This window comes from Aotus nancymaae, unplaced genomic scaffold, assembly GCF_030222135.1.
Source record: "Aotus nancymaae isolate 86718 unplaced genomic scaffold, 86718_ANA_hifiasm-v0.15.2.pri h1tg000081l, whole genome shotgun sequence".
Lineage (NCBI taxonomy): Eukaryota > Metazoa > Chordata > Mammalia > Primates > Aotidae > Aotus > Aotus nancymaae.
This window is the reverse complement of record NW_026988496.1, coordinates 742,615-765,411: the sequence shown is the minus strand read 5'-3', so window position 1 is coordinate 765,411 and position 22,797 is coordinate 742,615. Positions and strand designations below refer to the sequence as shown.

Sequence of the window (22,797 nt, the reverse complement as noted above, 5' to 3'; positions counted from 1 at the left end):
CGGCGACCGGGCAGGCGGCAGAGACGAGCGGAGCGGGAGGGAGCGGACTGCGGCAGAATCTGTCGAGGAAAAATCTTGCGGTCGGCGATTCCTCGCCTTTTAAGCGCAGCCTCGCACTCCCCCCGCCCCACGCAGAGGCGGGCCTTGGGGAACCGCGGGCGCCCAGTGGCCGCCGCGCGCCGCTCCCCCCCAGCTCGCCTGTGCCTCTCACTGACTCTCTCCTTCCCTAGCTGCAGCTAACTCGGGTCGGCAAAATGCGACAGCGACTGCCCACTCGAGGTCGTCATGGCGACAGCCAGTGAACGTGTTCCTCTCCTCGGGCAGGCCCCCGAGTGTAGAGGAGCTGCTTCGAGAGGCGCAGCTCAATCTCCAGAGCCTGTTGCAAGGTACCGAGAGGGAGGGGGGCTGCGGCCGAGCCCAGAGGAAAGATACGCAGCGGCAGGAGGGAGGCAAAGAAGAAAGAGGACAGGGACCAGCAAGAGAAACAGAGAAAACAGTTTAAAACCAATCAACAAAGCAGTTTCCAGCTTTCACCTTTCAGCCTAATAATTCTGAAAGAGGCTATTTCCAGGGCTGTTTTCCCCCACCACCTCCTTTTTTCAGCTCAGTACCCCATGGGGAAACAAGGACAGAGACTGAGGCAGGACCATAAGTCATGCCATTCACCGAGAGCTGAGTGGGAGACTCCCACAATGTGGGCCCACATTCCCTCCAGCCCCCCCTCTTGCCACATCGCCTATGCCTTTTGGATCCTGGCACCAGAAGACAAAGGGGGCATCTGCAGGATCTCCCACTCTAGGCTTCACTGACTCTGCTCTTGCAATGACTGCCCCCTGGGTAGCTACTACCTCACCAAAGTAAGCCCAATACACAGCACCCAGGGGTCACCCATTTTGTCCTCCTAACCAACCTGAGCTTCTCGATGTAAAGAATCACATTTTACCGCCGGGCACGGTGGCTCACGCCTGTAATCCCAGCACTTTGGGAAGCCAAGAAGGGCGGATCACTTGAGGTCAGTTCAAAACCGGCCTGGCCAACATAGTGAAACCCCATCTCTACTAAAAACACAAAAATTAGCTGGGCGTGGTGGCGGGCACCTGTAATCCCAGCTACTCAGGAGGCTGAGGCAAGAGAATCGCTTGAACCCAAGAGGTGGAGGCTGCAGTGAGCTGAGATCACACCACTGCACTCCAGTCTTGGCATCATAGCAAGACTCTGTCTCAAAAAAAAAAAAAATCATATCTTACTACCTTTAGGTTTGCAGAAGCACCTGGAACACAGCTGAATTCCCTCCTCATCCCCCAAGAGGTGCTCAGTGGATGTTAAGCATGAAAAGAGGTCTCGTCAGCACTCCTTTATCTATATTAATGAAGGTTAACTCTACTGGAGACTAGAAAACTGCTGATGGGCCACCAATAGGATGACAGCCATAACCCCCACCCCCTACCAGGGCATTGGTGACCTTGGAAAAGCAAGATGCCAAGGGTCACCATGAGCCTTGTGTTCAGATAACAAACGAGCTGCCACACAGCAAAAGAGTCGATGTGCTCTGTGTTGCTACCATGGCAGAATTAGGACCAGTGGGTGGAAACCCAGAAGGAGGCACATTCCACCTCCAGATAAGGAAGAACTTTATGACATGCCTGACAGCCCCAACTGTCCGTAGAAGAAATGAGCTGCCTTGGGAGGGAGGGAGCTCCCATTACCTGCAGGTGTGTGCACTGAGGCTGAAGAAGCACCTAAAGGGGCTACTGAGGAGGGAGTCTGGACACAGAATGAGGTGTTGGATCAAAGAACCCTAAAAACAACCCCAAATCTCTATGATTCTAAGAGTCTTTGTTCGGTGTACATTGAGCATGAATGTTCCTTCTCTACTCTCACTGTCTTCATGTATTCATCAAATTCATCACTTCGATCAACCCCATTCAAATCTTGTGCATCCTTATTCACTGATGATGCCACTGAACTTCTGCCTTTTTTATGCCGTTACCTCCTCCTTCCCTCTCCTTAACCTTAGCCCTCCTAGACCTGACACCATTCACAGCGGGACTAAGGTGCAGGGAACCTGACCCACAAAAGCTCAAGTAAGAGTTCTTGACATCCAAGAGAGAACTCCAGATTTGACTTCTAGGTGTAAATCTCTTCTTGCTTCACACACGTCATTTCCTTGGTAGGGTTGAAGAGCTGCAGGGCTTCAAAGACAGGACCTTGCAGTCCAAAGTAGCAAAAGGTGTCTGCATCCTGAACCTCTTTTCGTAGCTGAGCACTCAAGGTGGGGGTTATTGAGATAAGGGCTTGGTCCCCAAACCACCACAGCATGAATGTACTGACTTTCTTTTCTCAACCCTCATGATCCTGGGAAGCAAGCACTTTTCCATTTCCAAATCTTAAACACCCGGAAATAGCCTAAAGAAACAATGAGAGTCAGGCCTCACAGCTAGAGCAGGAGCCCTGGCTGGTGACCCTTCCCCAGCCCAGCGCTCGGCCGTGGCACCCTAGAGTGTGTCTCCACTGTGCTATTTTTCAGAAGAATATGAGGAACAGTACTCGGAGGCCAGACTCCTGGGGCAGACCTTTCGCTCTTCCGATGAGGCCCCTGAGCCCACCCCCAACCCAAGGCCCCAGTCTGCCAGGCGTCTGCAGTTTGTATTGATGGTGAGTTGCCTCATCCCCCACCTGGGAGAGCCAGCATGCACCCACTGACAGGATACCTCCAGCTGCTTACATTACCCACTGGAAGCTGCTCACCTCTGCTCACCAGGAGAGCTACCCTGAGGCCCCACCCAGATGGGCCCTGCACAGCAGGTGCCTGGCCTGGTGGCCTGTCCACGCTTTTCTGCCTCCCAGATGAAGCCTCCAACTACCCAGCCCAAACAGCCATCCTGTGGGCACTGGCTCATTGCCAGGCAGGAGTATACCCATTCCATCACCTTCTCTCCCAACAGCCTACAAAACGGCAGCTGAGTGAGGATGAAACTACCACCCAGGGTGTGAGGGCCCCCGAGGCCTCCCTGAGCCTGTCTACCACAGCCGACAAGCAAACTGCCTGGAATAGCTTCTTCCCTCTGCCCGTCCTAGAGGAGAAGCGGTGGCCTCAGCCTTGCTCCACACAGTCTGACATTGTGCCCATCAACATCTCTGGTAGAGTTGCTTAGCACCACCTGTCTGCTTCCCTTCATCCCTCTACAGGCCATCCTCTTCGATGCACTGGGTGCCGGGGGAGGGAAGTGAGACTTTCTTTGCTACCAGCTCACCTTGCACTGTCATAGTCATGGCTCTCGCCAGGGAACGGAGGCATGCAGATGAGGGGGCACTGGCTGCTCTTTCTTCACCCCTTCCTGGCACTGCCACCCTAATGAGACCATTTGATAGCAAACCAAATTTTCTTAACAGAAAGCTCCAAAGGCTTATGAATTTGTGTGCTCATCAGAGCATATATGGAAACTTAAAGTTTGTGAGTTCTGTTTGGGTCTGGGAAAGACAAGTTCTTGTGCCCAGAGCTGGGTTTGCAGTACACTGACAGGAGTCGAAGCAGGAGAATGGGGTTTGGAGTGCTGGTGGTAAGAAGGGAGGATCACACCAAAGGTCTGGTGGCACTTTTGCTGGACGCTAGTCTTCTAGAAAGGTGGGCCTCCTCAACTTGTTTGGCAAGTTTTCAAGAAAATAAGTGGTAGAAAGGTCCTAAGGCCAAAAAGACCAAAAGGGGACCTAGTACAACTTTGAGAGTGGGTAACATGATGTATTATAGGTAGCCCAGCTGGCTGTGGCTCTGGGGGCATATGGCACACTATATCATGCTCACTATTAATCCATGATCTACACTCCATCAGCTGTAAGATGAATAGAAGGAGGGCCAGTCATTTGAGGAGATAGGGCCAGTGACATGATGAAACTATGATCTCAGTAACCTAAAAGGATCAGAGGGGTCCTGTGAGCCAGCGGCAGCCTGTGCTCTGCTGGGAAATGTTGATGAAGATGAGGAGGACAGCTCTGGCCACACATGGCAATGCTCCCTGGATATGGGGTCCTCCACCATTACTGGCATCATTTCAGAAAATCAGAGGCAAGAAATAGAGCCCACAGCCTAGGGAAGTATATCAAAAGGAGTGAGGGCTGATGAGGAAAGACTCCAGAAGTGATGTTGAACATTTTGTGTCTAAATGTCTATCTTGGCCAGGCACAGTGGCTCACGCCTGTAATTCCAGCACTTTGGGAGGCTGGCGTGGGTGGATACTTTGAGCTCAGGAATTCAAGATCAGCCTCGGCAACATGGTGAAACCCCATCTCTACCAAAAATACAAAAAAAAATCCAGGTGTGGTGGCGCACACCTGTGGCCCCAGCTACTTGGGAGGCTAAGGTGGGAGGCTCGATTGACCCCAGGAGTCATAGGCTGCAGTGAGCTGAGATTGTACCACTGCACTCCAGCCTGGGTGATAGTGAGACTTTGGTCTCTAAATAAATAAATAAATGTCTGTCTTCCTGTCAGTGAGGATATCCCTGAGCTTTGCCCACAGAGCCACCTGCTGAGATGTCTGCGAATGTATGCAGCTGTGTGGCTGGTGGGGGAGGGTCTGGCTAGCCAGCTGCTGAATGAGAGAAAGGGAGAGGGAACCACAGACCTTGCCGCATCACCCTGCCTTGCCCTGACTCTGACCCAGGCATTTTCCAGAACCCAAAGACTGACCTAGCACTTTAAAAGAAATAGAGCTCTAAAAAAAATTTTAATAATATTAAGTAAGGCATATTATTAAGTAAATCTTCCGTTTTAATTTTATTAAATTTGAAAACATTATCAAGTCAGGAAACAAACTGAATTAACAGGTATTTTGAAAGTACCATGTAACTCAGAGGAAATAATAACTATAATTTGTGTCAATAATTTTCCTGAATTGAAAAGTCACTGCCAGAAAAAAAAAAAAGAGAGAGAGAGAAGGAAATAGAGCTCAATCACCATGCTGTGGGCCAGATTTGGTAAAATGTGATGAGGTACTGTAGGACAGACTATCAGGCATCTTCCTGGATAGTGGAGGGCAGTAGGGCAGCCTCTTGGAGACACTGGCCTCGCCTGACCCATATAAATTCCTTCTCTGAGAAAAGATCACAGTCAAGCAGCATCTAGTCGCAGCCTGCTGCTCTATACCAGTGGTTCTCATCCCTGGCTGTACCTCTGAATAATCACTTGAAGACTTCTAGAAAATGCTTCTATGTGAGCCCTACTCCCAGAGATTTCAGTGTTCTGGGGTAGGGGCCAGTTATTGCAGTTTCAACAGCTGCCCAGCTGATTTCAAAATGTACCCCAGTGTTGAAAACCACTGCCACTTCCATGCCTGGGAAACCCAGCATGCATGCCCAGGGCCAAACTGGGAAGGATGGGGAAGAAGTGCCACCTGCCTTGGATGCTATTCATGCTCATCACGACTGCCATCATTCCTTCTCTCTACCTTGGGCCAGTTTCCACTATGCTTTAAACAGAAATCAGGATGCACCCAAGTGTCTTTATTTTGGCTACAGGGCAGCAGTTTGATAAACATGCAAGTTTGCGACACTCATTGTTTAACACAGAGACAGCCGTGAACCCCAAGTCCACCCTGAGGCGGAGGCGGACCATTATTGGATTCTCTAACTTTTCCCAGCGAGACCAAGGTGACCCCACCACAGCTGACTCCCCAGTCCATTTCCCTTACCCACTCCCACCAATCCTGCCACTAGGTCATACTGTGGTAATGGGGAACAGGAATAATTGGGAGGGGGGCCTTCAGATGTCCTGAAAAAGCCAGTATGGTAATTAAGAATAGCTAAGGGCCTCTGATCAAGGGCGGAAACTGAATACGGAGAGTAGGTCTTCCGGGCTAATGAATCCATTACATTGTTTCCCATTATAAATGTAATATAACAAGATATGCCAAATTTAGGCAAATAGATGAGGGGAGAAGGATCCTTACCATCATCTTAACAGAACCATTACTACCATTAAGTGAATGCTAGCCGAAGAGCACAGCCCAGGGAGATAGCAGAGGATAAGAGCCCTGGCCTCTCCGCTTACTAACCGGAAGACCTTGGCCAAGTTACATAACTTCTCTGAGCCTCAGCTTCTTCATCTATAAACTGGGGATAATAATACCAACCCAGTGGAATTAGCATGAAGATTAGTGTTACTGTATGTAACTTGCCTACCATGTGCCTGGTACATAGTCAGTGTCCAACAAATGGTGGCTGTTACTACAAATTCTCATAGCAGTAGTAGTCATACTACTACTACTAATAATAATAATGACATGACAGTATTGTTTGTGTGTATGAGAAAACCTTTGAGGATTTGGAACATCCAAACAGTTTCCTCACATCTGTAGGTTATCCTCAGCCTTACGTTGCAAAGCCTAAAAGTGACAGGTGCAAACAATGCAACCAGACTCTAAGCTTTGCAGCTTGGTCATACTCCAGAGTTACTGCTGGAGCCAAAAGTCACACCATGCTGTCCCTAGTTCGAAAGCCTCTACTCTCATCTCTGAATGGATAAACACTGAGGTCTGTGATGGTTTTATGAGCCTGGGGTGAAAGTATGGGAAAAATGCAAGGTAGTCCCACATGACACTTCAGCTCTAAGGGGAATAATCAGAGCTGGAAAGTATCTGGCAGCCATCTGGACCATTCAAGGGCACCCTGTGATTCACTGTGGGGTGACGGGCAAGGACCCAACTTCCCCAGCATCCTCATCTATGGAAGAGAAGAACCAAGGAATTCTGACCAAACTGTTGGCAAAAATGCTTCTTGGCAAAAAGTTGGCGTTCCTGTCTCAAAACAGCTGGTGGGAGATCCCTTGCTGCAGTGCTCATGTTCTGTGTTTATTTCCTACAGGTCACAGCAACAGCCCAGCAGGCAGTGTAGCCCATTTGACCACCTCCGACATCAGGCCCAGTCACTCAATTTCAGAAGGGGTTCATGGAAGAGTTGCAGTTGGTCAGGACGCTCGGTTCCCAAGTCTTACCTCGCCAGTACTGAGAACTCCTTCCAGTGAGCCGGACGAACCTCACCAGGCACAGAGTGGCCCAAACCCTCCTGGCATGGAGAGCATGGGAATGGTGTACAGTGTCCCCATTTCTTGCAATGGACCTACGGAATCAACCTTCTCCACTTCCTGGAAGGGAGATGCTTTTACCTACATGACTCCAAGTGCCACCAGCAAGAGCAATCAAGTCAATGAAAGTGGGAAAAATCCTTCTTGTGGGAATTCTTGGGTCTCTGTGAACACAGTCCCACCTCTGGTTCCTAAGGAGGCTGCTACTCTCCTTGTCGCTCGTGATAACCCAGCAGGATGTAGTGGGTCAGCTGGCTACCCTGAGCGCCTTATTCAGCGAAGGCACACGCCAGAAAGACCCTCCAAGATTGGCCTTCTGACCAGTGGGACCTCGAGGCTGGAGACAGGCCCTGGTGGAGCCAGCAGATTCCGGGAGCGGTCACTGTCTGTGCCCACAGACTCAGGCACCGCAGATGTTGACTATGATGAGGAGCAGAAGGCCAGTGAGGCCTGTGCCTTGCCTTTTGCCAGTACGAGCTCTGAGGGCAGTAACAGTGCTGACAACATTGCCTCCCTTAGTGCCCAACAAGAGGCCCAGCACAGAAGGCAGAGGTCCAAGAGTATCTCACTCAGGAAGGCCAAAAAGAAGCCTTCCCCACCCACGCGCAGTGTCTCACTAGTCAAAGATGAGCCAGGCCTCTTGCCTGAAGCACTATCCAAGGACCAGAGGCCCAAGAGTCTTTGCCTCTCCTTGGAACACCAAGGACATCACTCGTCCCACCCAGATGCTCAGGGTCACCCAGCTGTGCCAAACCTCAAAGATCCAGAAGGTACACAATTCTCCCACCACTGGTATCTTACTGACTGGAAGTCTGGTGACACCTACCAATCCCTGTCCAGCTCCAGCACTGCCACTGGCACCACAGTCATTGAGTGCACCCAGGTTCAGGGCAGCTCAGAGTCTCTTGCCTCGCCTTCCACCTCCAGAGCCACTACACCTTCCCAACTCTCCATCGAAGTGGAAGCTAGGGAGATATCCTCCCCAGGAAGGCCCCCGGGACTGATGTCACCCTCCAGTGGCTACTCCAGCCAGTCAGAGACACCAACTCCCACTGTTTCCATGTCCTTGACCATGAGTCACTTACCCCATCCAAGCGGCAGTGTCCGAGTACGTCCCGTGGTACCTGAGAGGAAGTCATCACTACCCCCAACGTCACCAATGGAGAGATTTTCCAAGTCACGGCTATCATTTGACCTACCACTGACCTCTTCACCCAACCTGGATCTGTCTGGGATGAGTATCTCCATCCGAAGCAAAACCAGGGTGAGTCGGCATCACTCAGAGACAAATTTTGGTGCCAAGCTGGCCCAGAAAACTAGTCCCAACCAGCCAATCATGCCTATGGTTACTCAGTCCGACCTACGTTCTGTTCGCCTGAGGTCGGTCAGCAAGTCTGAGCCAGAAGATGACATTGAGAGCCCTGACTGTGCCGAGGAAACCAGAGCAGAAGTCTTCACCTTGCCAGAGAGAAAGATGAAACCTCCCATAGCTGAGAAGCCTCCGGTGGCCCGAAGGCCTCCAAGCTTGGTCCACAAGCCACCATCTGTCCCCGAGGACTACCCACTAACTTCACCAACCTTGGCTATGCCCCCCAGGAGCTCAATTCAACATGTGAGACAACTCCCTCAAGACAGCTACACGGTGGTGCGGAAACCAAAGTCCTGCAGCTTCCCAGATGGCAGAAGCCCAGGGGAGTCAACAGCACCCTCATCTCTCGTTTTCACGCCTTTTGCCAGTTCCTCTGGTGCTTTCTTCTCGGGAACACAGCAGCCTCCCCAGGAAAGTGTGGAGGATGAGGGCCCCAAGGTGAGGGCCTTGCCTGAAAGAATTAGCCTCCAGAGCCAGGAAGAAGCTGAGAAAAAGAAAGGCAAGATTCCACCTCCTGTACCAAAAAAACCCAGCGTGCTGTACCTGCCTCTCACCTCTCCCACAGCTCAAATGGAGGCCTATGTGTCAGAACCAAGGCTCTCTCTCAGCCCCATCATCACTCTGGAGGAAGACGCCAAGTGTACCCCAGCTGGCGATGACCTGCAATCACCTGGTCAAAGGGTGACTTCAACTCTGCAGGCTGACAGTGAAAGGGAGGCAAGCCTCCTGGGTTAGTAAACTGTCTGCTGGCTTTTTCCTTCAATCACAGGAGAGATGAGGGTGAGAATGGAGTGCCAGAGATGGAAGCAGATGCCCTAGAATAATTATCCTGATCCCAAGTCAGTAGTGGGCACCTCTTGAGGGTTTGGGTTACTCTAAATAGGAACCATATGCCGGCCTTACTGCCCTTCAAGATTGGCCCGAGGCAGATCTCCAAGGCCCAGTTTAGGCCACTCTCCCCTCTAAACCCTACTGCTGAGACAATGAAATCAAGCTAGGTTCTAGTACCCTAGGACTTCAGCATCCCACCTCCCTAGTCAAGCATGCATCCTGTCATGGGAACTACTTCTCCACCTCACTGTACAGTACTTTTCATTGGCTGCACTGAACTTAGTTCGCTACATGGAACTAAATAGCGCCCCCAGACTGAGTTCAAGTGCCATGGCAGGCTTGGAGGCTTCTGAAACAATGAAATATGTTGCCACCAGCAGCCTCTGTTTGTGCCTTCCAGAGGAAAGGGAGCTCACTTTCTTGGGTGGTTTGAGTTCTTTGGCTCTTCCTGGAACCATGAAACATAATGCGTAACATTTTTCATCCTTTCTTTTTCTGTCTCTTTTTGTTTTCGTTGTGGTAAAGTATCCATAACATTTACCATCTTGACCATTTTTAAGTGTGCAGTTCATTCCTGTGAAACACATTCACATTGTTGAGGAACAAATCTCCGGAACTCCTTTCATCTTGCAAAACTGAAACTCTGTACCCAGTAAACAACAACTCCTCTTTCCCTCTCCCCGCAGATTCCTCCCTTGCAACCACCATTCTGCTTTCTGACTCTATGAATTTGACTCTAGACACCTCATATAAGTGGAATCATACAGTATTTGCCTTTTTGTGACTGGCTTATTCCACTTAGCTTAATGTTGTCAGGGTTCATCCATGTTTCTCATCCTTTTCTCAGCCCTTAACACCAAAAGTCAAAATCTCATGGTCTTCTGTATGCAGGTTTGGACTTTCAATATGAGTCAATCATGACTAAGCCAAGCAAATAAATCAAAGCCATAGGTAGTTGTAGAAAACGCTTCCTCAGACTCCACAGGCTCCCCTCTGAGATTCAAATAGGTCCCACTCTCACCCACCAGGTGAGAGTCACTACTTTAGATCACTCCCAGCTCCTTCATTTAGAGAAATGATATACAGTGTTTAAAACAAGAGAATGCTCGGGCCACCTGTTGTAATGACAAAGGCATAAGACAACAGGGATCTATGCTGAACTTCACCACTCACTCCACCTTGGGCAAATCATTAAGCTTCTGAACTTCATGTTGCTCCTCTGCAAAATGGAGATATTAAAAATCTATCTCCACCCTGCTGCTCTCACAGAGTTGCTTTGAACATCAAATGAAATAACATATGAGAATGCGCTTTGTCCTATCTATCGTGGTCAAAATCATTCCTTTTGGTGTTTATATCTAGGGAGCTCTGTGGAACAAGGCACCGAAGAAAAAAGTTTAATCAGTGATAAAACAGCTGAATGGATTGTGGAGGATGATGATGACGTGTTTGTGGCTTCACGCACAACTGAAGATTTATTTACTGTGATACACAGGTCTGCACCAATTTCCTTAATTCTAATTGCAATTGCCTTCCCTTTTTGTACTTAAAGAAAAACTGCTATTCCATTTTGAAATCCTAACTGTAAAAGAAAAAGAAAAAGATTAAAAATGAGAAAAACTGCTACCTCTAAGCAGCCATTAGAATTGCATCTGGATGCTAAGTTCAGATACCCATATATGTGAGCACAGTCCAGGGCCTCACAGCTTAAATTCACTGACATCATTGGGCAAAGTGGAGGAAGGGAGAGGAGAGGAGGACCAGGTGCTGAGTGAGAGGCCCCTCGTCTCCTAGCAACCACTTGGCCTATTGTGGCTCCATCTGCTCTCTCTTAGCTCTGTCTATAGTCAGAGACATTTAACCCTTAACAGAATTCCTTGGACCAAAAACTCCCATCAAGAGGTGAAGTGGGGCACTAGGCAGCATATCAAAACAGGAACTTAGGCAAGGAGGAAATAGATGGGGACCAGTTATTGGACAGGGTTACAAGGCAGGGGTTCAGTGACAAGAAAACTGGCAAGAGTTTATTATTGGAGCTACAGCACCAGTTCAGAACAGGATCAGTCCCCAGGCTGTCCTGATTCAGAGTCGCTGAGCTACTAGCCTTGACTCCTGAAATTCGTCCTTGGTCCCAGAACCTGGGCAGAACTGAGCCTACAGGCACAGGACAAGTGACTCCAGCTGGGGGCGTTGAAAGGAATGTGGGGACAGGAGGGCCCAACAAGGGGCTCTGAGGATTTAGAGATGAGAGAGAGAAAAAGCAAGTCAATATGACTGCTTGCAGGGCTGCCTCCTGGATTGTGTCACAGACATGGGGGTCTGTGAAGCATTGGTAAATGTCTGCTGCGTGAACTCACTCAAACCAGACTTCCTCTTATCTAGGTCCAAAAGGAAGCTGCTCGGCTGGAAGGAACCTGGTGAGGCCTCTGTGGGCGGCAGACCGAGCTCCCACTCACCTATAAAGAACACAGCTGAGTTTCCAATCAGTGAATCTATCACCACCGCAGGGTCAGGCAGCGGTGCCAACCTAGATGCTGGCAGAAACGACGATTTCAAGGCCTTGCTACAGAAGAAAGGAAGTAAGACAACTCCAAGGTCTCGTCCCTCAGCAGCTGAACTGCTGAAGACCACTAACCCACTGGCTCGGAGAATTATTGCACAATTTTCAAAAGACTATGAAACCACTGATAACCCCAGTATCTAAGCCCTGGGCTCAACAAGCAGGGTTTACTTACTAAATTTGAGTAGAGAAGGGGGAAGAGAAAGGGTCTTTAAACAGAACCGTGGGAATAACAACAGAGCCTACATTTCAACTCATATTCTGGACAGCAGGAGAGAGGCTACTTCATCTAGAGCTAAAATCATCTGGCACTTAATCATCTTCAGCTATTTTTATGTTTTCATACTTATAAGCTTGTCATGACTGACTCCCGAGTATCTTCTTACTTTCCCCCAGTGGTGTGCACTAACTAAGAAGAAATTTTCAGATGCCAGGGCACATGTGCCAGTTTTTCAATTCAATGACCCGGCTGCTCCATCCCTGGCTTCTGTCACTGAGGAGTGCAGTGTGAGAGCAGATTGGAGGCTGCCAAACCTGGGGGGTATAGGGTGCCATTGCTCATTATTCACTCTCCTGGGGAGGCTCTGATGGCTCTGTGTACAAATACAGAAAGACTCTGATGCCTCCTCAACCACAGTTTAGCTTTCCCCTGCACTCACGAGAGGTTTGCAGGGTATACTTATTTCTGCATGGGGTTGATTGGATGGCTTTTGTGGTGCAAAATATGACTGTGACTCCGTCCAGAAACTTAATGCCTTTTTCAGTTTGATTGTCTACACGGAGATCAGGGTGATGAGTTTCAATAAACATACAGACCCCCCCACCATTAGCTAGAAAAGACCAGGACTGGGTTGCTTTGAATGAATCAAGCTTGACCGACAAACAAGACAGCCATTTGTTCACTCAGATCTAGCTGAGGTAACTCACAAGTGCACCTTGATATCCTCCATGTGTCTGTCAACAGTGATAGACAGGATCTGTGCCCAGCTCATGCTGCATTCTAAGAACTCTCATTTCATTTGCATATAATATTCATTACAGGAAGTGATTAATTGAAAGAACAGCATCATCAAAGGCTCAAGGAGAATGGAAAGTAAGTGCACCTTGCCCCTCACCAGTCAATTCAGATCATGGTTTGTGGTTGGTTTGGTTTTGTTTAAAGGAAGTCTGACTCTGTTCCAAAAACCAAGAACATAGAAACTGAAAGGATCTATCCAAAACCTAAAAGGCAGTCTTGCCAGTTGCTATGGCCCACAGTGCACACACACACACACAAAGGGCTACTTTTTGCCATTTGGGTTCTGCTGTTTGACCAGCTTTCAACTAACCTAGTAGGGGGAGAGCATAAGAACCTGGGTAAATGGCATACTGAAAGAGCTTCAGAATAATCATTGTGACCTCACACCACTCCCACCCCCATGAAGCTTATAGGCACTAACAATTCTTGTCAGCTCAATTTTCTAAGCAGAGCAAGAGCAGTGATTCATGTGATTTTTGTATGCCTGATTTCTGGGAGGTTGGCGGGGAGACAAAGCATTGAGCAAAGAAAATCTGCTGATCAATGATGGAAAGTTAATTGTCTACCGTCTTCAAGAGGCAAAAAGAACAGTCGAATGAAATTGTAGTGTGCTTCACAAAGAGGGTTCCCTGGCCCCTTCCCACTTCACCCCCCACCCAACAGATTCAATGGTCAACCTCCTGGAGGATGCAGTAAGACTTCCAGAGATAAGCAGATCTCAACTTTGATAGGTCGTATTGCCCAATGAGAAGCTATGTCTTAGCTCAACTGCCCACACTCCAGCTGGACCGAGCAGCTGAAAAACCACACTAAGTACTGAGAAAACTTCCCTCACAAGAGAAGCCCTAGGCCTAGACCCTTTCTTGTTAGAGTTCTGAATCTGAGATTTATGGAAGCAGGCCAGGTCCCCCCAACTCCCTTGCAATCAGTACTTCTTTCTGATTTAGAAAGAAGACACTTAAAATAATAAATAGCTAGGCCCAGTTGCTTTTGAAGGTATTGGAACTACTTGGTGTGAAGGTCTTAACCAAATTCCAAATTTTAGGGATTTTGCCTGAAATAAAATCAATTCATCCTTGGCCTCAGTTTATATATGAATGCCACATTTGTCTGCTCCAGACTCAGAATTCCAAAAAACAAATATTTTCCTCTGTAGAAAACGAAGGAGTGTTTGTGCTTTTGCTTAGCAAAAGCAAAAGAACACCAGGGTCTGCTCCTTGGGAACCATTATGAGTAGTTAAATTTTAAAGCTGAGTATGGGACTCACATAATATAGGCCTTGTTACTTCTGCTGACTTTTCTGGAAGTTTCTCGTTTACTACTTCTACTGGGTTTTGCCTTTCCTCTCACCTTGCTACCTCTGGAGGTTTTCCCAAAAGATTCTAAAGCTGAATGCTCAGACACCTTTTTGTTTGTCATTACCTTTAGTCTTGCCTTCCTCTACAATACCCTATATGCCTGGAATTTTTAGAGTATCTTCTACATCATCACTGTGCCCCACCCAGTGGTATTTCCATTAGCACAAGAGGATTCAGGGCAGAAATCGTGTGGTTAGAGAGAATATTTAAGACTGGAAGCATTCATTTACATTTTAAACTGATTTTTTGTAAAGATGGGGTCTTGCTATGTTGCCCATGCTGGTCTTGGACCTCTGGGCTCAAGCAATCCTCTTGCCTTGGCCTCCCAAAGCGCTGGGATTAAAGGGGTAAGCCATTGTGCCTGGCCTCATTTAATATTTTGCAACAGGTAGGCGTAGCCACAAATAAAGAACCAAACTGTAAAACGTCTACTAATCATTGATTAACAGAACACTAAGCATCTTCCCTACTCCTAACACTCAACCTCTCTCCTGCCTCTGATTATCATAACACCACTCTCTCTCCCACCCAGGCACTTACCACAGTGTTTGCTGCCTTCTGCACCTACTCTGCCAAGACTGGAGAAGAGAGTCTGAAAGCCCCTCAGGAAGGCTTACAGAGAACCCACCACTACTACAATTACTAGTACAAATGATAATGATAATAATTTTTGAATGTATATAGAGAAGAGATTTGAGTGAAATGAAGTTGGCTCTAGAAGGTCAGCTTCCATCTCAAGTCATCCCTACCCCTTTTTCTCTTCCTCACTCCAACCAGTAGCAACAGATGGCTCTGCTAGCCTGACTTTGATCTAGTCACTATCCCCTGGAGAGAAGGTTAATTGGTAACCAAGGATGTTTTGCATTTGGTGGATAGTCAATACATGTTTGTGAGGGTAGTTCTTCTTAGTACAATAGCAAGCTTTGCTGGTGTCTCCTCTCCTTTGCCTGCACAGCTTGGCCTGCCTCAGCTCCTGACTGGGCCTCCCCACCACCCCAGCCCCAGCTTATCTCTCAGCCCCAAATCCCATGAACTGCATCCCTAGACAACAACTTACCCATAAAGGAAGTGAGACAACAGGAAGCAAAATAATTAATGTTAGCATAATGACCACAAACTGACCAGCTGATCTGGATAAATTACCTTGAACGTACAAAGACAGAGGAGATCCTACCAGGCTCTCCTAACAAGCATGGCACCTGACATCCAGGGTAACTATCTAGACAACACAGACGCTGTCGCAATTTTCTCCATACCTGTCAGTCTGAGCAGATCTGTCCATGCACCTGCCCTCTTCCTCATCAATGAACAATTCGGGAAAAAGACGAGTTGATGCTCAGTGCTCTGTTCCTCACTCATTCAGCCTTCCATTATCGTCAAGTCTGTGACACAATGGTGAGCTTTCGCTTTAATATGATTTGCTAGGGCCAGGACTAGGGTGAGGTGAGCAAGTCGCCTAGGGCACAAAATTCAAAGAGGTGCCCACTCTCAGGGCCATGCAAGTGCCTTACCCTTGTCCCAGCCCTGTGATTTGCACTCTTTAAAGTAATGTCAGTTTATCTTCTTCCTACGAACAAGTATAGTCCTGATTTGGGATGGGAGGTAACTCCCCATCTCTTGTTGCACCAAATATTTTATTGCTATCTATTTTTCCATTGCTATAAGTCTTTGTATGCCTATACATTAAAGAATCTTTAGTAGTGTTAATATCAGAAAACATAGTTGATTTCTACGTAATCTGCTCCAGGTGGCAAGTTAACACCCATTTCAGCAGGGATGCTCCCAGGGCCAGCCCTTCAACAAAAGAGTGACTGAGTTGAGGTCTGTCACCAGGATCCTCCCTCTCCTCTTTCTGCTCCATTCTCCCCAAACTTCGCTTCCCAGCACCAACTCTCCTCAGTGCCTCCTACTTCGTTCTCCACCTCTCTAAGAACAACATGCTCTCAGGAAAGGGATAAATTCATTTACTTTGAGATTATAAGGCTTAATGCTACCTCTTTTGAGGGTCACTTGCATTTTAACGGGAAAAGCCTTAAGCCAAAGGAATGAGGTTCTACTTGCAGGATGTTAGGCATCAACTAGTTGTAGAAATGTATTTTTCACCATGGAAAGGCCAAATTCCCTGACGCCTAACTCCAGAATATAGAAAATATCTTAATCCCCTGGAATCATTTGAGTTAATAGCTGATGGTCAATTAAATTGTCCTGATACCCAATGCTATTCAATATGGTTACTACCAAGGGACTCTCAGAAATGGCTACTAAAGCCACTGAGAAGGCCTAGATCATTCATACTGTACATTGACATTTTTACATAAATGGAAGTAATACTACTTACCATTTGAGTAAAAGAATACAAGGATTTAAAGAGTCTGTGAAAATGTGTCCTGTTTGTGAAAGGTGAAACTGTCCAATCCATGTCCAGTGTCAGTCGTCCAGTACTGGTAGTGATTATTAAACTTATTGGAGGTACAACTTTACTGAACACAAGCTTCTGCTTTCCCCACTTCATCTCTGTTATGGACTATCAGTTCAGCTTCGTGTAAGAATGAGACTATATCTATACCAGAGCCCCCAGTCCTTTCAAAGCCTTCGATGTATTTCAGCAACAAGTGACAAGGATATTAGGGATTTAAAAGGACAAGAGAGTGGGAAAGAGGTATAAGGAAGTGCCTTTGTCAAAAGGCAGCAAAAAGTATAATTATATAAACATAATATGAAATAAGCAAAGTTTTAGAATACTTTGAACAGATTTATAGAGGAATAGATAGTAAATGGTTACAGACACACATGTGGGGCATTTTTAATAAGGTTGGCAAGAAGAAATTTGCATGAGTAATGAGCAATGTGAAATGGGCATTATACTTTTGCTCATTAAAGCCCAAAATCTAGGCCAATGGTTCTCAAAGTGCAGTTCCAGAAGCAGCAACAGCAGCATCCCTGGAGTGAGTGTGTGTGTGTGTGTTTGTGTGTGTGTGTGTGTGTGCATGTGCGTGCATTCCAATGATGTTGCTCCTTCAAGCCCCTGAATCACTATAGCCAGCACTCTCCAACTGATTCCAACCTTTCCCATTATTTTGGCTCTCATTATAATGACCAGTCTCTGGCCAAGACGTGTATGTTGTCATCTTGGTCAGGCATATGTTTGTTTGGTTTTAAGAAATTGTCAGAATGAAGACTCTCATGTTTTATGGGACTCTGGTGCATATGCTCAAAAAAAAAAATAAAAAACAACTTATCATATTGGATCAACTAATTGCTCAACGTGCAAAATCTTTGATTTGACTTAGCCAGCACATCTGGCCTGCTTTGGGTTAAAAAAAAATTTTTTTTTAACCCACAAATGGAAAAAAGAGAAAGGTGTTAGGTTTGTTCAGCATTGCCAGCTCTTAAATACCTGTCTTCACCATGGTGGCTGTTCTCCAGTAAGGCTCTGGCAGAAGTATATTTGATTTTAAGATTTTTGCCTAAATAGTGGAATCTGATAGCAACAAACTCAAAAACAAAATCTGAACTGAAACAACTAGTTAACCCCTCTCAGCCTCTTTGTAACGCCAAGCTTTATAGACATTTATTCATTACGTGGTCTTGAGCTTTTTCTAACATCCAATTTTATAAAACGTTATGCATGCAAACGCAGCGTTGTGCTCATTGTACAAGTCGCCTCAAACTCATTCCTCCCCCATGTGTATGATGGCAAAGAAATATCAATATGTTTTCTACCAAAGTAGAAGGAAAAAAAAAGAAATATCAATATGTATGTTCTGAAGTCTCCTGATGAATTGTAAATTACAAACCTTTTCATTAATTTTTAAATGAAATATGTTTACCCTGGCTAGTGGTTAAAATTTTATTCTTTTTATTATATTTCATTGCTACCTTTTTCCACTGATCCCAAAGCTTACTTTGGGGAATATTTCTTATTTCTAGATTGTTGTATTTATCTTATTTCTATATTTATCTGCAGTCATGGAATGTTAGAGCTGAAAGGGACCAACCTCTCTCATTTCACACATGAGAAAGCTGAGGCCCAGAAAGGTCAAGTAACTTATATACAAGGTCATAGAGTGAGTCAGTGGTAGGGCCCAGCCTCAATTCCAGGTCTCCTGCCCTTGGGCCCAGTGTGGTTTCATTGAAAGCACTACATTTATAGAAGACCCACAGCTGGCTTCTAGTTTTATGACACATAGATTTTCCAGGTATTTCAATGAACTAATATATATGCTGTAAGGGAAAATGTTCAAGAGTTCTTTAATTCATTAATCCAAAGACAAATTGGATTTTCAGTTTAGAAACATTCGTTTCCCTCCAAATTCAATATGTGCACCCTACTTAGTACAATGGATGATTTTCCTAAAAGTTGTATGAAAAATGAATTTTTTATAGATCAAGTATCATTTTTTAGTAGGTAAACTTCTATGTAAAGGAACCTTCTGGTGACTTGTTTTTGAAAAACCAAGTTTCCTCTTGTCATTGTCTCATAATGTCTCTACTTTTTTTTGTGCAAACTTTTGTATTTGGTGTTTATTTAAAATAGGGTACAACTCAACCAATATTAGCTTTCCCGGAATCTACTTTAACCTTTCCGTCTTAATCTCTATGAGAAATTTTCAGACTGTTAAATGCTCATGAGATATTTAGTTGTGTTCTAGAAATTTCACTTGGCTTGATATTCTGTCAATCCCTGGGCTCAAATTCCATCTCCATCTTATCAAACAGTAACAGAATTCCCTAATCAATACTAAGCTCCACATGCAGTCTCTTTTCCAGAACATTCTTTGCTCTCTTAGTGTGTGGCTCTCTCTTTAGTTAGGGCCTCCTTCCTTAGTTCGTGTTTACCTTACTATTCTGTGGAATTGCAAGTTGTGCATCTTTTAGAGCTACACTGGTCAAATTGATTGACATTTCCATTTAATTTCCATTGTTCCCTTGTTTCTCCCGGATCTCCTCTGGTTTCTCTTTCCGAGTATGCCCAGAGGCTTGATTGATGAGATTTCCCCCATCATCTAAGTGGGAGATTGACAAATTCTGTAAAGGTCAAGACAGTAACTATTTTAGGCTTTGTGGGCTACATGTGGAGTCTGTAGCACATTCTTCTTTGTTGCTGCTGTTTGTTCATTAGTTTGTTTCACAACCTTTGGATAACGTAAACCATTCTTTTTTTTTGAGACGGAGTCTCACTTTGTCACCAGGCTGGAGTGCGGTGATGCAGTCATGGCTCACTGCAATCTCCTGCCTCAGCCTCCTGAGTAACTGGGACTACAGGCGTGTGCCAACATGCCCAGCTAGTTTTTTTGTATTTTTAGTAGAGACAGAGTTTCACCATGTTGGCCAGGATGGGCTCGATCTCCTGACCTTGTGATTTGCCGCCTAGGCCTCCCAAAGTGCTGGGATTACAGGCGTGAGCCACCACACCCAGCCAATGTAAACCATTCTTAGCTCATGGGCCATGCAAAGCCTTAGGCTGATCCCTGATTCAGACTGTCTTCTGGCACAAGCATTTCTGTGAAATGCCACACGTGATAACTGAGTTGTGCAGTAGCTGATGTGGTTCATTGCCTTCCCATCTACTGCATCGTCAGACCAGTCTGACTGCACAGGGGCAGGTGGAGAGGGACTGCATATGCTGATCATTACTCTTCAATAGGGTATCCTTCATGAGCACTCTGTGTCTCTCTCTCTCTCTCTCTTTCTCTTTTTTTCTCTCTCTCTCTCTCATTACTGACTACCTCAGTGTAGAAACCCTCATTCTTTTCCCCAGACCTATCCTTGTTATCCAGTGTGCCTCTGCTTCCCTGGGTTTGGGGTGAACTGGAAGGAGAGAATTTCTGAGTTCTCTTACTTATTTTGTCCCATAACTTCTCCCCCAAATCTGGGGTTGGGGACCCCCACCCTGGTCTACCCTGTCCTGCCTCATACTAATATCACGAGTTAGGGCTGTCATTGGAAAGTCTGTCAGCCCAGGCTATAGGATTCCAGTTCAGCCTATGATTTCCTAGGGAAATCACCAGGTTCCAAAGGCTGGTTTTTAAACCCAGAATATCCATGTATCCATTTCCTAATGTAATTTGGACTTGCTCTAGACGGAGCATTCAGCCCTAGTGAGAAAACCAATGAGGTGCAGAAGGTATTCTGTGCCCACAGTTTTTCCCTGCCTTCTGGACCCTCAGCCCCTAGAGATGGGCTCCTTGAGATTGCCCATGCAACAACACAGCCATGAAACATTCAGCACACCACCTCTTCCTGTTTTCTGAACCTCTGTATGGATTCTGTTCTAAAGCTTCTTCACATCTCTCTCCATCCTGCTCCCATCTCCATCCGTCATGCTTCTTGGGAGTCTGAAGCCCAGATTCATATTTCCACATTTTTTCATATAAACACTGGGGGATAAGAATGGATGAGATGTATGTGTCTGTGTGAGTATGGTTTCTCAACCTAGACTGTGAGGGCTAATAAATTCACTAATAAATCACAAGACACACACACACACACACACACACAAACGCACACACACACACACACACACACTGTCCAGCACCCTCATCGGTTCTCTGGTTTAGGTCCAGATCTGATGGGAATGGTCAAGAAGGGGACGGTGGGGGCTCCTGAAGCATTTGCCCTTTCTTGCCTTTTGTACCTTCTTTCCATTGGCAATTCAAAACAGGCTAACATACAGAAGGCTAGCACTCTAATTCGATGTGGACTCAGTCACTCAGACCTAGCTCTCAGGCTGCAGCTTTTCCTAGCTCAGCAAACTGCTTCTTAGAATCCTTGCCTTGATTTCTGTCATTTGAGCCCAGGGATCTACCCACTTACTGAAATCTAAATCTTAAAAAAATCCGAGGTGCAAGTAATTTTCAGAATTTCCCTATTTAAAAGCATCCGTGAAACAGTTCCTTTATGCCTTCTGTTTAGGATTTCCAGAATTAGGAAGGGAAACCAGGCTTGTGCCTTGGATCCAAAAGCAGCAAAAATACTACACTTGCCAAAAGAAAACTGAGGAATGAGCATTGACCAGTCCTAGTATGCAGTCAGGAGGTGGACTTCTGTTAAGTTAGCCCTTACCAGTTAGTGCTTACTGAGTGCCAACAACACACTTACAAAAATAAGGGAGACAAGAATTTACAGACCAATATCCTAAACTGGAAGGTACAAATAAGACATATCTCCTAGAATTGAGAATGTGTCCCTGGATAAACATTTCAAGAAGAAGCAGAAAGAAGGAGAGATCATGATCCCCGTCTTTTTAGGATTCCAACACAAAATGGAAGAGAGCCCTCTGTGGGGTGATATTACAAAGGATTTTTCTTGTCTTTCTTTAAAAAAAAAAAAAAAAAGCATTCCTTATTGGCTTGCTACCAGCAATGGAACTGTATTCTTCATATAGCTAGAGCTGTTTGTGTCTTCTTAAAATAAACTTTTTCTGTTAAAATCATTTTCCGTTTCACCCTCTGGTTTTCACTGTAGCAATGATACCTTTATTCAGACATTTAGCCCAGTTTGTGAGCATGTTTTACCATCCACACGAGTATGGGGCCCACATACATTGGATTTGATGCTCATGAACCTCTGAGAGCTCAAAACAGATACGTGCCACACAATATCTTGCAGAAACCTGGCCCACTGAGCCATGGCCCTAAAGGCAGGTAACCCATGTTCTGGGACTTCATTTCAGGGATTCGAGTCCAGCTGTCCATGGAGCCAACAAGGAGGAGTGCGCAGCCATCACCAGGCCCCTGAGGGTAGGATGCAGCCTTAGCAACTGTCCCCAGGGCATGGCACAAACTCCCTTGGTGTTCTCTAGCTCAATAAAGCCAACCAGGAAGGCAGACCAGAATGAGTCTGGGCTGGGAGCAAAAAATCCCAGACCAAATGTGGTCCAGATCACTTCCATCTCTCAAAAAGGGTATGGTCTCATCATTCAGATGGTGACAGCCATATTTGAGAGTCAAATCTCATCAAAAGAAGAAAGGAATTTTGTTCTCTGTTCCCAACTGTCCCAGGCCTCTAAGGCTGAGACCCTTGTAGCCAGCATCCCTGTCTACCCAGGCCCGTGACACTACCAGCCTGCCCTTCCAAAAGACACACCAGAACTGGAAATAGCCAGAAAACCTACAAGGGAAGGGAGAGGGGCCAGGGCCACCCTCAGACAATAGCAGGTATTTAAATTGGAGATAAAGGTTAGAAAAGGAAGGTGGGCCTCATGGCAAGCAGTCCCTTGGTAAAACCCTGAAATTCAGGGTTGAATATTTGAGACTGGGTAATTTATAAAGAAAAGAGGTTTCTTTAGCTCATGATTCTCCAGGCTAAGAAATTCAAGCGCATGGCCTTGGCTTCTAGCAAGGGCTTTTGTGCTGTGTCACAACATGGTGAAGAAGGTCCAAGGGGAAGTGGATACCTGCAAAGAAGAGAAAACCTGAGGGGCATCCTGGCTTTATAACAACCCACTGTCATAAGAACTGATCCATTCCTGAGAGAACTCATCCAGTCTCACCAGAGTGAGAACTTACTACCACCAAATCACCACCAAGCCATTCATGATGGAGCTGCTCCCATAACCCAAACATCTCCCACTAGCTCCACCT

General features: G+C 46.3%; 1 protein-coding gene across 7 annotated transcripts in view; it reads left to right on the top strand.

Annotated features, from left to right (window-relative positions):
• NHSL2 (NHS like 2) overlaps positions 1-21,647 on the top strand; it is an 83,612-nt gene extending 61,965 nt beyond the window's left edge. For 3 of the 7 annotated variants that reach the window (XM_064368991.1, XM_012435620.3, XM_064368992.1), the window contains exons 2-4: positions 6,857-9,175; positions 10,639-10,771; positions 11,659-21,647. In XM_064368991.1, coding sequence (XP_064225061.1) covers positions 6,857-9,175; positions 10,639-10,771; positions 11,659-11,980 — 2,774 coding nt within the window. In that variant the 3' untranslated portion in view covers positions 11,981-21,647. Of the gene's footprint in view, positions 1-230; positions 387-2,527; positions 2,656-2,945; positions 3,142-5,512; positions 5,645-6,856; positions 9,181-10,638; positions 10,772-11,658 lie in introns of those variants that run through there. The other 4 variants (XM_012435615.3, XM_012435617.3, XM_012435618.3 and 1 more) reach the window with 4 other exon arrangements.
• Positions 21,648-22,797: the final 1,150 nt, after the last annotated feature.